Below are 18,632 nucleotides of genomic sequence, written 5' to 3'. Positions count from 1 at the left end.
TATTTAAGAATGGACTGCTATAAAGCCTATTATATTTAAAATTTGATCCCAAGAGTATGGCCCCCTGACACCCTTTTAACTCAGTACTGAAGTCACTCCTGAGGTTCCCTTCAGCCAAAGACTAGACAGGCCCATAAAACAAACAATAATACACGTAGCTCAACCATGTATACGAGACTAAACGGGCACACCAGCCCAGGGGCAAGGACTAGAAGGCAGGAGGGGACAGGAAAGCTGGACAAATAGAAATGGGGACCCAAGGTCAAGAAGGGGAGAGTGTTGACATGTCATGGGGTTGGCAACCAATGTCACAAAACAACATGTGTATTAGTTGCTTAATAAGAAACTTATTTGCTCTATAAATCTTTGTCTAAAGCACAATAAAAAAATTGAGTTAAATACAATGGCTTGTAATAACAAACGCACACACTATTTTGTGACACTCATGAAAACATTATGCAGTTTGGCATAAACCAGAGACTTCATCAGCCTGAGACCAGAAGAACTAGATGGTGCCTGGCTACCACCAATGACCGCCCTGACAGGGAACACAACAGAGAGTCCCTGATGGAGCAGGAGAAATGTGGGGTGCAGAACTCAAATTCTAGTAAAAAGACCAGACTTAATGGTTTGTCTGAGACTGGAGGGACCCAGGAAGACATGGCCCCCGGACTCTCTGTTAACCCAAAACTAAAACCATTCCTGAGGCCAACTCTTCAGACAAAGATTAGACTGGACTATGGGACATAAAATGATACTCGTGAAGAGTGTGCTTCTTAGCTCAAGTTGATACATGACACTAAATGGGCAGCTCCTGTCCGGAGGTGAGATGAGAAGGCAGAGAGGGTCAGGAGCTGGCTGAATGGACATGGGAAATCCAGGGTGGAAAGGAGGAGTGTGCTGTCACAGTATAGGGAGAGCGATTAGGGTCACATAACAATGTATGTATAAATTTCTGTATGAGAGGCTAACTTGAATTGTAAACTTTCACTTAAAGCAGAACAGTAAAAAAAACATTGTGGCGTTTGGAAGTGTTTCTTGAGTGTTTTATGCGCATAGAAAGGTATAATATATACTATATACTAAGGCAAACATTTGACTGACACTAAATAAGAACGGTACGTACCTGTTCCAACTTACCTACAAATGTAACTTAAAGACAGACCTTCGGAATGGATCTCATTCGTAACCCGGGGACTGCCTGTAGTGTGTTCTCAGCACTTAGCACGGTTGGTCTCTTAGTAGCTCCTCAGTTAACATTTGTTCAATAAATACGGAGAGCCACAGTATATACAGAGTTTATGGATCTATACATATGTAGTAGTAGTTGTTGTTGTTAGGTGCCTTCAAGTCAATTTCGACTCATAACAACCCCATGTGACAGTGTAGAACTGCCCCATAGGGTTTTCTAGGCTATGATCTTTACAGGAGCAGATTGCCGGGTCTTTTTCCTCCAGAGCCTCTGAGTAGGTTCAAACCACCAACCTTTTGGTTAGCAGCTGAGCATTTAACCTTTGCACCACCAGGGCTCCTACATATGTAATAAATATTTTAAATATTTGATGAGACAAATACATACAAATGTAAGGTAGTCACTCCCTGGAGGGAGGGAGGAAATGGCATTGAGATAGGGTCCAAAGGGACTTCAACTGTGTTTGAAATATTTATATTTTTAATAAAGAAGAACAGAAGAAAATATGACTGTAAACATTTGTTAAATCTGAGTAGCAGATACGTGGACTATTATTCTTCGTAAGTAAATAAAATGGTGCCTTTTACAAGAAGGCAGGAGGGGACAGGAAAGCTGGTAATGGGGAACCCAAGATCAAGAAGGGAAGAGTGTTGACATGTCATGGGGTTGGCGGCCAATGTCACAAAACAATATGTATATTAATTGTTTAATGAGAAACTAATTTGCTCTGTAAACCTTCATCTAAAGCACAACTAAAAAAAAAATTCTACCTTATAAAAAAAAAACAAATTTCTGCACAAATACTTTTCAGATGTGTAGAGTATTTCTTCTCCAGCAGACGGAGTGACTATGTGGAGGCCTTATGCTTCTTAGAATCACAGACAAGCCTGGATAATTCTTTCCATGCAGAACCCTCACAGACCTCCAGATCATCAGCAGTCAAAGTAGAAGAGTCTTTCTGAAATACTGATGCAAAACTTGATGTTGTTTCCTTTCTTTTCTTGCTCCTTATCCTTCAGAGCAACTCTTTATAATATTATTGTGCTTAGAATATAATTGTTGGTGGAGAATTTCAACACTGCTTTCTGTTGTCACAACATCATATTAACTGCATACTGCCTGGCTCATGCTTCAAGTGGAAGATTACAGGATTGCGAATTTTGATTCCTAGTGGGAATCAAAGGGACGGAAGAGACTGTGCACTCAGAGACTTATGTTTAAGGCCCAGCTCCACCTCTTCCTTCCTGTGTGACCTCGGTCAAACCACTCAACCACTCTGAGTCTCAGTTTGCTCAGCAGCAAAACGTAGATGATACTCACTATTCAGTGACTGAGAGGATTAAACAGGAGCACAATAAGATTGGTGATTTGAACACATTGGAGACCCCTCAGAAGTAAGGCCTGACAATCTGCTTCCAAAAGGTCATAGCCTTGAAAATCCTATGGAGCAGATGTACTCTGCACACTTGGGGTGGCCATGAGTTGGAATCAACTTGACAACAAGTAACAACAATAGTGTGTGAAGGCCCCTGGGACAGATCCCGGTCATGGTAGATGCTCAACAGCATTAACTCCTTTCCTGATGAGGGCTTTGTGCAACCTGACCTCTGTCCTCTCGCCTCTCCTGTTTGCCCACCCAAACCATGCCCATTCTTCAAGGCCCATTCTTCACAACCCAGTGGCTCCTATCAATGCTTAATAATCATAGCTAATTTTTTCATCTCGTTATTTTTTGCCTCCTGAGATCATAAAACCTTTGAAAGCAGAAACACCATTTCAGGCACTGTTGCAGGGTGGTGAAAGGCCCAACAGAATGGGAGACAGGAGTTCTGGGTTAAATTCTACTAGGGAAACTTGAGGGCTTCATGAAGCTTTTGGGGCTTCAGTTTTATCAGAAAGATGGAAATAATAACCTACCTCACAAGGTTTCCAGAAGATCAACTTAGACATTCTGCGTGAAACATGTTTAGGAGCAGTTTGATAAATATCGTTGAATGAATTAAAACTGCTTTGAAAACTGAAGTTCTTTGCAAATGTCAGGCATTATTGTTAATTCCCCACAGTATCTAGTAAAGGGCTTTGTATTTACTTGTGCTAAGAGAAGTTACATACTTGAATATTTTCCAAGTTATCCAGTGAAGATCAAAAAAGAGGCATCATATAGGAATAATAAGGCTTACTCTGATTTTAAACCAAATTTCTTCTTTCTTCTCACCAGAATCGAGATGACCACAGCCACCAGTTTGGGGGATACCACCTTCTTCTCGTTGAACATGACCACCAGGGGAGAAGACTTCCTGTATAAGAGTAAGGTCACCTTGGCTTGGAGGCTGGAGATGGGATGGCAGCACAGGTGTCACAGTCAGCTCCTGACAGGACAAGTATCACAGTCAGTTCCTGGTGTGGAGGTCAAGAGTGTGGGCTCTGGAGACAGACTGCCTGGGTCTGAGTGCCAGCTCTACCACTTGCCAACTCTGTGACCCAGGGCACTGTTCTGTGCCTCAGTTTCCTCATCTCTAAGATGTAGATTAAAAAAACAAACAAACCCGTTGCCCTCGAGTCGATTCCAACTCATAGCGACCCTGTAGGACAGAGTAGAACTGCCCCATAGGGTTTCCAAGGAGCAGTTGGTGGGTTCCAACTGCTGACCTTTTGGTTAGCAGCCAAGCTCTTAACCATTGTGCCACCAGGACTCCAAGATGGAGATAGGAGATATTAATTGACGCTACCACATAAGGTAGCTGCAAGGACTAAAAGAGATAATCAATGTAAGGAGCTCAGAACAGCTTTGGGTGCATACTAAGTACCTGATAAGCATTATGATGATGATGATGATGATGATTAAGATTGTTATCATTATTACTACTACTACTATTACTGTATTTTTATTAGGGAGACTTGGGGTCTAGATGGCAATGGAAATTTTAATCTTTTATAAGATATCTCTAAATGGATCATTTTAAAATGTAGCTACTTTCATACTACTTTCACAAGGCAAAAAACATCCCATCAACTTATAAGGGAGTAAATGCATTTAGGTGGGACAAATTAGTCCTGGTGAGACATTTGCTAGGACAAGGGGACCCCAGAAGGAATAATTTGAGGATGACTCTTCAGAAAACTAGTTGATGGTATAAGGGGAAGTTTGGGGCCCTTTTAACCATTTCACTTGGCTACGTATATACCTCTGCATCTGGAACAGACTTCCTGACACACGTCACTGACAGTGCCCCGTGATAGACAGCACCACTCAGCTGGGAAGGTGTCTAACCAGACCAAACTGCAGGCCAGTCCCTCGGGCATATCCTCCAGACCCTGCATCAGGAGGGCTGGTAGGATTTGGTCTGGCAGGAAGGCTGGATTAATGACAGGATGTGTCTCCTCCATGGAGCCCTAGAAGAGATCACTCTCAGGACCAGGTCCTTGGGTTATCTTGCTGGGTGAGGACACCTACAGGGACCTGCTGAGGTGTATCTCAAAACAGTTCAGAGGGGAAATGCAGGGTGGAGAATCACTGTCAGTAAGATGGGAATGATTCTGTTTTTATTTAATTTAAGCAGTGGTTCTCAATCAAGATGATTTTGTCCCTCCCCCACCTCCAGATAGGGTTATCAGATTTAGCAAATTAAAAAAATAAGGAACACCCATTTATATTTTAATTTCAGATAAACAATGAATAATTGTTTAGTGTAAGTATGTAGCGTACAAAATTTTACTAAGTACAATAAATACAATATTTACACTAAAATAAAATATAATATTTATACTAAAAAATTCTCCATTTTTTATGAAAATTCAAATTTAAATGAGTGTTCTCTATTTTATCTTGGAAGCCTACTCCCAGGGGACCACACTTGGCAATGTCTGGAAACATTTTTGATTCTCAAAACTTGGGAAAGGTGCTACAGACATGTAGTGGGTAGAGGCCACGGATGCTGCTAAACATCCTACGATTCACAGAACAGCCCCCTACAACCCAGAATTATCCAGCCGAGGTTAAGAAACCCTGAATCATAAGCATCATCCCTGGATTCCTCAGGAAGGAAAAAAAAAACAAGTTACTACATAGTGGTTTCCCCATCTCCTGCTTTTCTCCCTTCTAGTCTTTCTTCCCATGAATATTTGCATAGGTTTTTTTTTTAAAATAAACTTTTAATAAAAGTATTAACATGTATTCAAAAAATGCACAACTCATAAGTGCACAGGTGGATGGATTTTCACAAAGGAAACACACCTGTGTAACCAGCCCTCAGATCAAAAATGGACCACCAGGAGGATCCCACAAGTCTCCGGGCCCCTTCCAGTCACTAGCCGCTACCCACCAAGGGTACCCACTATTCTGATTTCTACCACCATAGATGAGTTCTACCTGTTTTTTGAACTTTTTTAAATAGAGTCATACTGTAAGTACTCTTTTTGTGTCTGTAGTCTTTTGCTCAGCATTGTGTTTGTGTGCACATATTTTAATGGTTGCCACATAATGTGTGTGTATATAATATATTCTATTTTTCTACACTTTATATCATCCTAAGTGCCCCCCATGGCTCAGTGATTAAGAGTTCAACTGCTAACCAAAAGGTCAGCAGTTCGAATCTGCCTTGGAAACCCTATGGGGCAGTTCTACTCTGTCCTATAGGGTCGCTATGAGTTGGAATCGACTCGATGGCAATGGGTTTGGTAAGTGCCCCCCACGTTACCATAGTCTTTATAATCATCGTTTAAATTATTGTATAATATTTCATGTGGTAGGTATGCCATACCTATTTAACCATTCCCATTGTTATGGATTGAATTGTGTCCGGCCAAAAATATAGTTTGGAATCCTAATCCCTATACATGTGGCTATGATCTCATTTGGGCATAGGATTTTTCTTGTTATGTTATTGAGGCCATATCAGTGTAGGGTGTGTCTTAAACCTATGACTTTTGAGATATAGACAGAGCAGATTAGACACAGAGCAAGCACAAATGAGGGAAAGATAGATGCCACATGGAGATGGCCAAGGAACTCTGAGAAGAATGTTAGAGAAGCTAAGACAAGAATTCTTCCCCAGAGCAGTCAGAGAGAACCTTCCCCCAGAGCCAGCGCCTTGAATCCAGCCTCCCAAACTATGAAAAAATAAATTTGTTAGTTAACACTTCTGTAATAATAGCACTAAAAAACTGTTACGTGCTATTGTGTTGATTCTGACTCATAGCGATCCTATAGGACAGAATAGAACTACCCCAGAGCAGATGGCCAGATCTTTTTTCCCACAGAGCCGCTGGTGCATTTGAACCACAGACCTTTTGGTTAACAGTCGCATGCTTAACCATTGTGCTACCAGGGCTCCTTCACTAAGAAACTAAGATGCCCGTATTTAAAAATATGAATGGTGTTGCAATAAACATCTTCACTCATACAGTTTTTCTATATTTAGGATAATTTCCTTAAGGTAAATTCCCCACAATTAAATAGATTTCAAGTATGAACATTGTTATGGGTTTTGTATTTTCAATATGTATTCTGATAAGGATGTTAGTCTTGAACCTAAAATTAGAGTTTGGCATTGAGACTGGGAGCTGATATTGACATTAGAATCTGAAATATTATTTACAAGGACATTCACCATAGCTTCATTTCTAATAGCGAAAATGTGAAAACAACATATACACCCTCAATAGGGAATTGATAAACAGATTATGATCCATCCAAACAATGGAATACTATGCAGCTGTTAAAAATCATGAAGAAAAATATGTAATTTACAAGGAAGGATGATGAAGACATTGTTATAAAACTGTATATAGAACATGGTTCCATTCGTACTGAGTGCATATTTTTACATATTTAGAAATATTTCCTTAAGATGAATTTTCAGAAATAAAACTAATAAATCATTCAAAAAGATAGATGGATAGATATTTAATATGCATATGTGCATATAAATGATCATATTGATGAATGTATGTATGTCTAGAAGATCAGTGATTCTTGGGGCAATGAGGTTTTTATTCTCCTCCCCTCGCCCCTTTTTTGCTTGTATTTATATTTTCAAAATTATCTATAAAAATCACTTATTACTTTTGTATTATCTAAAAGAGTGGAGGGTGTTTTGTTTGTTTGTTTCACAAAAGAAATGTGAAGCTATATTGGGGCTGATACCTACTGCTGGGAACAGGAGTTGGCCTAAGGCAGAATTTTGGCAGGTGATGTACCGAGCACACGGCCCTCCGAGCCCAGTTGGGGTGGAGGTGTACTGCTGCTCTAGACATGACTGTCTTGAGTCAGGGGTGAGTTTCCCCAGTACATTTCACTCTCTCTCATCTTCCCTTGACAAAGTGGAGGATGTCAAGTGCCACAGTAGTTGTCCCTCTCCCAGTGCTTTGAATGCTTCTCTGCATCTGAGTTTACACTTTCCCATCTCCTCTCTGCAGGTTCTGGAGCCATCGTTGCTGCCATCGTCGTGGTTGTTATCATCATCTTTACCGTGGTGCTGATCCTGTTGAAGATGTACAACAGGTACGGGATGCCCTGGGCTTTGTAATGGACTGGTTCCCTCAGCAAAATCAGAGTGAACAGGAGCTAACATTTGTGGGTGCCAGCGTGCGCCCCGCAGTATCTGTGAGTCCATCATCAAATGCTCTAATCCTTTGCAGGTCCTTTATTGTCTGTTCTGTTGGAATAACTTTACAGTGACCACATGTTTTTGTACCTGGAGAAATATTTTTAAAATATAATGTAATGATGATGCCCTTGAACACTATGGTAAATGCTTGTATGGAATTGAGAAGTAATATAGGGATGTTTCAGTCTTCTTCTCTTGGAGAGCCCTCTGATAGGTTCTATTGAGCAACCACATGAGTAGTTGAGGTGACACATACTGGACTGCACATACTCCCTGACTCCACTTTTGGGGACCAAATAAGGAAAAATAAAATAATGTAATCTGACTGCATGAAGATAAATCCATTAACTTCTATGTTATCACCTTCACTGTCTTAGTCTGGGTTCTCTAGAGAAGCAAAACCAGTGAAGCATATATATACAGAGAGAGAGAGAGAGATTTATCTCAAGGAAATGGCTCGCACAGTTGTAGATGCTGGCAAGTCCCAAGTCCGTGAGTCAGGCATCAGGCTGGAGGCTTCTCCTGACTCATGTAGCTGCAGGGGCTGATGAACCCAAGATTAGCAGGTCAGATGGCAGGCCACTAGCTTATGGCCTGTGGAGGCTGATGAATCCAAGATCAGCAGGTAAGACAGCAGGCTGCTGGCTCACAGGCTGCGGAGGCTGACAAATTCCAAGTTTGGCAGGCAATACAGCAGGCCACTGGCTCAGGTCCCAAGAACTCGAGGTCAGATTATGAGGAGTCAAATGCAAGATCCAGAGGGAGCAAAAGCCAGCAAGCTTTGCCAGAACATCCATATCTATATATTGGATACAGGCCACACCCCCAAGGAACCTCCCCTTACAACTGATTGGCTGATCTCATCAGATTGCATCATGGAGGATGACTACATCATTGCTTAACTGCCAAACCACTGAGAATCATGGTCCAGCCAAATTGGCACACGACCTTAACCATCACATTCACTTTGCTAAAAGTGGGGAGGAAATCAAAGTAAAAAGGCTATAATTACAACCACATCAGAGACCTAGCAGCTATTAAAAAAATTATATATGTGTATATACATATATATATATATATATATACACACACACACACATATAGTTGAAGTGTATTTATTGATGAGGAAAGTTGTTTATAATATATTGTCAAAGTTTACAAAACAGTATGTACATTATGATCATACATATGAGTTACACATACCCATACCCAAGGAAAATTTGAAAGATAAAGAGCAGAGTGTTGAAAATGTCTGCATGGTGGGATTGTGAGTTGTTTCTTGTGGGGCTGAGGAATAGTGTTTCCTTATTTTTGAGTGTAGTGTTATGGATTGAATTGTGTTCCCCCCAAATATGTAATTATAATCCCATTTGGGAATGGGATATCTTTGTTATGTTACTGAGGCAGGATTAGTGTAGGGTGTGTTCTGAGTCAATCTCTTTTGAGATATAAAAGAGATTAAACAAGCAAGCAAGCAAGCAGAGATGGGAGAAGATAGATGCCAAGCCACATGGAGATCTCCAAGGAACCAGGAAATAGAAGCTGAAGAGACGGAGACTTTCCCCTAGAGCCGACAGAGAGAGAAAATCTTCCCCCAGAGCTGGCAGCCTGAATTCGGACTTCTAGTCTCCTAAACTGTGAGAAGACAAATTTCTGTTTGTTAAAGCCATCTCCTTGTGGTATTCCTGTTATAGCAGCACTAGATACCTCAGACAAGTAGTAAACATGCATTGTTTCTATAATAATGTTAATACTGTTAGTAAAGGTAGCAAACATATAGTGATCTCTTACTATGTGCCAGGCATGGTTCTACGTTCTTTACACGTATTAATTCATTTAATCCTCACAACGAACCTACAAAATGGGTACTACTATTATCCCCAATTTTATAGGTGGGGAAACTGAGACAAAGGAACATTAAGTAACATGCCCAAGGTTACTTGGCCCTAGCTGGCAGAGTTGGGATTCAAACCCAGTCTGTATAGTTTCAAGGTGAATACTCCCACCAGTACATGTAATAATAATCATAACATTAAAAGTTATTTTTTTTAATCTTTAGGGTATTACAATATGGGTCTATCCCAAACCAGGAAATGGCATCAAACCTCAGTGTCTACCCTTCATTCCCCTCTATCGTTGCTGGAGCTCTGAGCCTCTTTTCACCCCACACTGCTTACACTGATGCCTGGGCTGAGAATTCAGACCTGGGTTCAGTGTTGGCGCTCTCAGAAGCAGGCAAATCAGCTAATCTCTCTGTACCTCAATCTTGTCATCTTTAAAATGGAAGGGTCTCAAAGCGTAGTATTTGCATTAGGGTTATATTAGAGATCGCCCTTTTTCTTAGGAGTATTTAGAGGTGAAGAGGCATGATGACTGCACCTAATTTGCAAATGGTTCACAGTTTGAAAAAACATTGTGTGTGTATGTTTAAACACAAAGAGATAAAGAGAACAAATGTGGTAAAATATTAACAATTGGTAAATCTAGGTGAAGGATATTCGGTGTTCACTGTGCTGTTCATGCAACTTTTCTGAGAATTTGAAATTTTATAAAAAAGAATTGATATGCCAACAAGGTGAAATATATTGTAGACGTTAGAATTAATGCTTATTGTTTGTTATTAAATTTTATGGCATATGAAATGAAAGGCAAAATATACATTTTATATACCTTCTCTTCTCAACTATGTAAAAGGGTCTTAAATATTTCTAGCAATGAACTCAGCAAGTGTTATGAGGCTGCAAAATTTAGCTCACACTACAACTTTGGACATAAAAATTTAATATCTTCCTTTTGTCTTTAATCTAGTCAATGATCTGACACTTTATTCATTCATTAATAGAAAAAAATACAATTAAATATCTAATCTAGGTTAAACAAAACATCAAAGGATCAGACTAGCTGGTGACTAAGGTTCCTTCCAGTTGTAAAATTCTACAGTTGGTGATTAAGCGATGTAATTTAATAATGATCTATATTAATCTCTTCATCAGAACCATATTCACAGAGGCCATTCCCCACAGCATATGAGGGAAAAGGTTCAACGGGGCATCCGTATCTCATTACAGGAAAATGAGGACCAGGAGGGAGCTGGAGCCCAAGGGCCCCAAGCCAGCCTCCCCTTCAGCCCTGGGCCCGAACAGCAACAGAGGCCAACAGCCTGCAACAGTGACCTTCACCCCTGTTGAAGTCCACATGGAGAACCGGTGACCTCCACCCTTGTGCTCTCTCGGCCACCATTCAAAGAGCCTTCGCCGAGTCAAGACCAAGAAACCTTTTCTCCTCTGGCAGCTTTACTATGAGTTCTTCCAGTCAGATTGACAGAGGCATCTTCTATGCAATCCCCCAATCCCATCCTGGCCTGCCCCACCCCAACTATGCCATGTCCCTGCTTCTACCCTACCAAAAAGCTGCAGAACTTTCTTTTGTCATCTGATGAGGTAGAGCTATGTTGGGAATCCTTTGGTATGGGTTTGGCACTCTCTTCCCCCAAAGACTATAGCTAGACAGAGAGACAGACATATAGCCCAGGAGTCTTCTGGTCAGGAGTCAGGTGTCAAGGTATGCTTCTGAGAGCCTCACAACAGGGTCAGCCATTAGGGTCATCTCAGAGTCAGTGCCAAATCCACAGCTTTGCAGAGCAAAATATTCAATCCCATAACTAGACACAGGGGAACTAACTCAGACTAATCAGAAAACCAACTGGCTAGTTTATAACTTTTTCTGGTACTAGGTGGCCACTAGCTAGCTCGTGACAGCTGGTCAGCACATGTTTCCCTCTTTAGGTTACAGGAAAGCCTGAATTCTTCTCAAAAGGTTTCTTCTTCATTAGTATAGTGTCAGAGTGGAAGGAATAGTGACCTTGAGGAATAATGGCCTTTAGGTTGAGCTTGCTGCTGTGTCCACAGGCCTGGAGCAATCCTGATGGCAGGTCAGGGCTCCTCCTCCCCCTACAGGGCTGAGCAACTCTGACCCATGTCATTTCTTATTTCCATGTATTTGGATTCCAAACAACCCTGACTCCCCTGTTAACACCTTCCCTCCATTGATCAGTATTTGGAGACTGATTAGATTACAACTTTTTTTTTTTTTTTAACCTATGTCCTTCCAGGGGACCTTGCAGAGATTCGAGGAATATTGAAAGCACAACATTCACAATCCATTTATCTGCATAGAGCTGATCTCTTTGACTCCTTAGCCTGGAGAGCAATCTACAAAGAGGGAAACGCATTTTGGAAATAGAAAGACCTGTCTTCTAAGCCCTCTCTCTGTGTGGCCTTGGAAAAGTGACTCGATCTCTCCATCTTCAGTTTCCTAATTCATGAAGCGGGAATGATAACACTTGCCTTACTGGGTTATTATAACAACTAAAGACTTAGTAAAGCACCTCGCATAGTGCTTGACACCTGTTGTTGTTATGTGCCGTTGAGTTGATTCTGACTCATAGCAACCCTATAGGAAAGAGTAGAACTGCCCCCGAGGGTTTCCTAGGCTGTAATCTTTATGGAAAAAACGCTGGTGGCCCAGTGGTTAAGCACTTGGATGCTAACCAAAAGGTCGGCAGTTTGAACCCACTAGCTGCTCCTCAGGAAAAAGATGTGACAGTCTGCTTCTGTAAAGATTACAGCCTTGGAAACCCTATGGGGCAGTTCTACCCTGTTCTATAGGGTCACTATGAGTCAGAATCAACTTGATGGCACACAACAAGAAGCTTTACAGGAGCAAATTGCCAGGTCTTTTCTCCCATGGAGCAACCGGTTGAACAACTGACCTTTCTGTTAGCAGCGAGCACTTAACCATTGAGTCACCAGGACTCCTTTGCTTGGCACCTAGTAGATGCTTAATAAATAGGAGCCAGCATTATCCTGAAATCAGAATGTCTTACAATCGATAGGTTCTTTAATGTAGTTTTAAATCAATTGTGCATATTACAATCGATGGTGTCTTGGAAACGGTAATAAATCTTTATTCTGTTACACTCTGACTTTTAACCTCAAATTCTGGAAGTCTCTCCCTTTTGAGGTTGGAAATCTCTTCTGAGGAGTAGTTGAGGCTCAGAGAGGAAAGAGGACTTACCCAGGGTCACACAGCTCATGTCACCCCACTATAAAAATACTTGAGTAGCTCTGGAAAATATTGGCAAATTCTTCCTCCACAGCCATCTCTTCTTCCTACCATGTTTAGATACCCATCAAGTACCAGGCACTTTGCAAGGTGCTTTCACATAAATTATCTCATAGGATTTAATTTTCCCCATAACCCTGAGAGATTTGTTTTCTTGGGGTTTTTTTATCCATTTTGCAAATCAGAAATTGGGACTCAAATAGAAAAGGTACTTGCCCGAAGTCCCACAGCTAGTAAGTCGCAAAGCCAGGACTCAAAATCAGGTCTCTTTGACTCCAAAGTCCATCTTTTTGTTATATCACACTTATGCCCTGCCATACTGGTTCCAAGAAGCACGGATTCTCTTGCAGGCTGAACAGGAGGAGGGCAGGCTTGTCCATATGTCTGAGTGGAGGTCAGGGGTCTAGCTTCCAAGCTGAAAGTGGGAGCAAAGTCACTTTGGTAGCCTCCTTTGGGCTTCCATTATTGCAGCCAAAGAAGCCCTTCCTAAACCCATTGAAGCTCTAAGGATTCCCGCTGGCTTCATTCACCCTACCGCTTAGGCCCAAGGAACAAGAGGAGGAAAAACATCTAACCAGGGCAAAGCCATTTCTTTGAGTGCTCACCCCCAAACAGACATGTTCCCCTCAACATATTCTGGCTTAAAGAAAACAAAAATCATTTGGAATGTTCCATCCCTAAAACCAAACTCTTCTGCCCACGGTGGAATCTTCCTGGGGTCATCCTCTAGTATATGTCCTTGGACTAAATGAAGTGTTGAAGTGGAGCAGAGGGGAAGTGGAGTAGTAAGAGGGAGATAGATCAAAGGGTTTAGTGTCTTGTTTTTGACTAATGAAGATAACTCAAAAAACATCTTTTGAGGGCTCCTATGTGCAAGTTGAGGTGCTACTAAACACTTTAAGACATGGTCCCTGCTCTCAAGGGATCTGTAGCTGGCCTCATGTGGCAGGGATCTTACAACACAGTTATGTATTTCATTTCTGACCAGGTGCTTTTCTTAACTGAGCAGAAGCTGCCTTATTTGGCCACTGAATCAATAAAAGACGTTAAACACTTAAAGAAAAATGTTTAAAAATAAAAATATTTCAATCAAACTTTTGTGGAGTTGATTTCAATTAAGTTTAAAGCTGACCTTTTCTATGAACTTCCTTTCCTTGTTGGAAAGCCTGAGCCTTTTCAAACACTGAGCTGTCACTTCTAAAGACTGATGAAAAAGGTGAGCTGCCATCAACAGACCTTGGTAACTTGCTCAAATATTACAAAAGGAACCCCATTTCACAGCCTGCAGTTAAATGCCCGAGGTGCTGAGATGCCAAGGTTTAGCGACCCGGGAGTGCAGGAGGTGTTAGAATGAAACCCAAATCACCAACAATGATATTTACCATAAATTAAGCTCCTACCATGTCCCAGACATAGGATAGGACCTTTATACCCACAAACTCTTTTTACCCTTATAACTTCCATGTGTAGGAGCCATTATCATCTCTATTTTATGAGGGAGGATACAGGCTCAGGGAAGTAACTTGTCCTTGGGTGATGCAGTGGACATTTGTCATTCTTTTGATGACTCTTCCCATGTTTGGGGAATCCTCTACTTTAAGAACCAAGACCACTCCCTGCTATAAAAGCTTTAAAAAGCCAGATACTCACTTTCCCAGAGTCCCTTGAGCTAGGGTGAGGGTACAAGACCTAGGGTTTGCCATGGACTTTGAATCCAGAAGCTGGTAACCTAAAGGGAGAGGAACTGTGCAGAATCTATTCTGGTAGCAGGTATGTTGGCACCCTCCATTTCAGGAAGCAGCAGCAGCAAGGGTTCTAGCAGCAGTGGGAGGGTCATTATTGAGCATCCAAAACCCAGTGTCCATGGACTTGGCTGTGCAAGCTATGTGCAACAACAACAGCAATGATGTCTGTACCAAACTGGTTCGTTGGTACGATTTTAGGCAGCATACCTAGCAGCATACCTCTGAGCTTGGCTGTGGCCCTCTTGCAGCTAAGAATTGTAAATGGCTATGGGGGCTTGTTCATGGTCACTCATCTGGAAAGTGGTTGGCACTGGAATCCAGGGCTCCAAAGCTCCAGGTGGGGCTAAGTGATCAAGGATTTCACAGAGGACTGTGAATCACAGAGTAGGCAGGATTACCTCCAATTACAGGTATCCCAGAGACTTTGTGACTTGGTGAATGTGAATGAGGATGTATTTGAAAAAAGCCTTGAAGAATAGGTAGGAATTTTTAAGTACAGTTTTGTTGGTTTTTGTTTTTTATTGAAGTATAACACACACACGTGTGTGTGTGTGTGTGCAGCTCAATGAATTTTTACAAAGTGAGTAAACCCATGTAATCAGCAAGAAGAAAAGGAAATAAAACATTATTGACACACCAGAAGCCTCCCTTTTCCGCCTCCTATCCTACTCACCTCCCACAAAGGGTAACCACTATTCGGGCTTCCAGCACAGAACAATTCTGTCTGCTTTTGAACCTTTTGTAAAGAGAATAATACAGTGTGTACTCTTGTTTATGGCTTCTTTTGAACAACATTGTGTTTGGAATATTTGTTCATATCATCACATGTAGTTGAAGATCATTCATTCTCATTGTAGTGGTAATGTTTCATTATGTAAGTATAACCACTCATTTATTACGCAAACAAATGAATAATGGCTGACATTATGTAAATATGACATTGTATAAATATCGACATTATGTAAATATAACCATTATGTAAATATAACATTCTATTATTTGATATACATAAATATTGTTTGCAGTTTGGGCCTGTAAGAAATAGTACAACTATAGACATTTTGATAGCCAGATAGCAAGCTAGCTAGAGAGAGAGATCCTTTTATTTCTTCCTTTCCAGTATGGATGGTTTTATTTATTTTTCTTGCCTAATTGTCCTGGCTAGAACTTCTAGTACAATGTTGGATAGAAATGGTGAGAGTAGACGTTCTTTTCTTCTCCCTGATCTTAAGGGGAAAGCATCGAGTTTTTTACCACTAAGTATGATGTTAGATGTGGGTTCTTCATAGACGACCTTTATCAGACAGAAAATTTGTTTCTATTTTAGTTTGTTGAGTGTTTTTGTTTTCCATGAAAAAGCACTGGGATTGTGTCAAATGATTTTTCTGCATCTATTGAGATGATGTAGTTTTTTTCCCCCCTTTATTCCATGAATATGATGTTTATATTGAATTTCATATATTAAACCAAACTTTCATTCCTGGGATAAATCACATTTTGCCATGATGTAAAATTCTTTTAACATGCTGCTGGGTTCTGTTCGCTAGTAGTTTGCTGAGGATTTTTGCATTTATACTCATAAGGGATATTGCTCTGTAGCTTTCTGGTGATGCCTTTGTCTGGTCTTGGTATCAGAGTAATATTGGCGTCACAGAATGAGCTGGGAAGTGTTCACTCCTTTTCTATTTTTTGGAAAAGTTTGTGGGAAGGATTGGTGTTAATTCTTCTTTAAATATTTGGTAAAACTTCCCAGTTAACCCATCTGATTGTTGGCTTTTCTTTGCAGGAAGTTTTTCTTTTTCTTTTTTTTTACTAACTCAGTCTCTTCTTTTTAGATTTTCTGTTTGTCCTTGAGTCAGTTCTGGTCGTTTGTGTCTTTCAAGGAATTTGTCTATTTCACTTAGGTTAACTAATTTGTCGGTATACAATTTTTCATAATATTCATTTAACATTTTTGTTTCTGAAAGATTGATAGTGATATCCCTTTTATTCCTGATTTTAGTAATTTGAGTCTTTTTTGTTGTTGTTGACAATATATGCAGCAAAACATACATCAAAGTAATTTGAGTCTTTGTCTTCTGTTTTTATTGGTCAGTCCAGCTTAAGGTTTGTTAATTTTTTTCTCTTTTCGAAGAACCAAATTTTGGTTTTGTTGGTTTTCTCTATTGTTTTTCTATTCTGTGGCTTGCCTTTTTAAATCTTTTAATGGTCTCTTTTAATGAAAACAATTTTTTAACCTGAATGTTAATTAATCGATGTTTTCATTTATAGTTAGTGCTCTTTGTATCCTATTTAAGAAATTTTTGCCTACCTCAAGGTCATAAAGATTTTCTCCTATGTTTTCTTCCAAAAGTCTTGTTTTACTTTTTATATTTAGATATATGGTCCATCTGAAATTGATTTTTGTACATGTGTGAGGTAGGAGCCAAGATTCATTATTTCCATATAGATAACCAATTTATTCAGCACCATTTTTTAAGAAGACCATCCTTTCTCTACTTTACTGTAATATCACCTTTATCAGAAATCAAATGCTTTATAAGTTTGGTTTGGGTAGGAATTTCATAAATAGGAATGGTGGCAAAGACAGGTCAGGTGAAAGAAAAGCAAGAATAAAACTTTGGAGCCATTGAAAAATGTTCAGTTGACTTGTTTACTCTTTCTTGCTTGCTTTCCTAAGTGCATACCAGGCACTAGAAATACAATGGTGAGCAGGATAGACATGGTCCCTGACCTCACAGAACCTAATGTCTAGCAGAGAAGACAGAGAATTAAGCACACAACTACAATACAGAGCAATTCTTTTTGTGATAGGAAGAAGTTCAAGGTGCTGTGTAAGCCTCTTGCTAGGGCACCTAACTCAACCTAGAGATTGATGGGTAGGGAAGGAGTACTAGTGAAGGCTCCCCAGAAGACATAACATCTAAACTAAGAGTGAAAGATTGGGTAGGAGTGAGTTAGGGGAAGAATGGGAGGAGAAGAAGAGCAATAAAGAAGAGAGCCTTGCAGCTGCAAGAAGCTTCAGTTCAGCAATAGTACAAGGGTGTAGTGGGAGATGGGCTGGGAAAGGAAGGAGAGGCTCCAGTATGAAAGATCTTCAATGCCAGGCTATTTTAAAGGCAATGAGGAGCCACTGAGGGTGCTTGAGCAGGGAAGTGACAAGATTAGATCTGTGCTTTAAAAAAAGATTAACCTTGCTACAATGTGCAGAATGGATTGGTGTGGGAGAGACTGGAGGCTGGGAGAACAATTTAGAGTCTATTGCAAGAAGTAACATGTGTATCTGTGTATCTATTAGTTTTAAAATGCCTTTTCTAAATAGCTCTCTAATTGTTAAGTTTTTCTTTTCCTTTTCTTTTTTTAAGCAGCTATTTGTGGGTGTACAGTAACCCAACAAAAATGTCCCCAGGAGTTGTCTCAGGCCCACTGGTTGCGAGCACACAGCAGGGTCATTGTCTCAGCTCTATAGCCCTTTGTCCCAGGACACTCATTCCCTTCACAGAAAATTTCCTGGCAAGGAAGCAAACTGCTGTGGTTCAGCAGATACTACTGTTCTGCAGATGACAGTCCACCCACATTTGGGAGAAGCAGGTAGAAACAAGAGTGACTGTCAGGTCGATATGAACTCTTTTTTTCTCTCACAGCTCAGGTATCATCAGGGAAGGTCCCTTATCAGCCCAAATTCAATCTCTTGAATGAATTTTGCCTGGGCCCTCTGATGCTCTCCAGGTTGTTGCAGTGCCTTGATTGATCTCCAAGAAATATAACTGCCAATCTGTGCATTCTTTTCAGGTTTCCAGTTCTTGCCTTAGGAGGCTCATGGGAGTAAAAGGGATAAAAATCATTAATCTATGAGCACTGAATTCAAGAATCTTTGAATTGGGCAGTTTGCTTGCATAATAAAGAACAGAAGGGGGGAACAGGATGATGTTTATCTTGTTTTGTTTGCCACTCCCCACCCTC

General features: G+C 40.6%; 1 protein-coding gene across 1 annotated transcript; it reads left to right on the top strand.

The window, feature by feature from the left end:
* Window positions 1–3,289: 3,289 nt before the first annotated feature.
* Window positions 3,290–11,031, top strand: NCMAP (non-compact myelin associated protein). Its single transcript, XM_004377106.2, has 3 exons — window positions 3,290–3,499; window positions 7,610–7,694; window positions 10,869–11,031. The coding sequence occupies exons 1-3, from the start codon at window positions 3,418–3,420 to the stop codon at window positions 11,008–11,010; spliced, it is 309 nt and encodes a 102-aa protein (XP_004377163.1). The 5' UTR covers window positions 3,290–3,417; the 3' UTR covers window positions 11,011–11,031.
* Window positions 11,032–18,632: the final 7,601 nt, after the last annotated feature.

Source organism: Trichechus manatus, unplaced genomic scaffold, assembly GCF_000243295.1.
Source record: "Trichechus manatus latirostris isolate Lorelei unplaced genomic scaffold, TriManLat1.0 scaffold00048, whole genome shotgun sequence".
NCBI lineage: Eukaryota > Metazoa > Chordata > Mammalia > Sirenia > Trichechidae > Trichechus > Trichechus manatus.
Note: the sequence above shows the minus strand (reverse complement) of the source record. Positions and strands in the feature narration are given on the sequence as shown.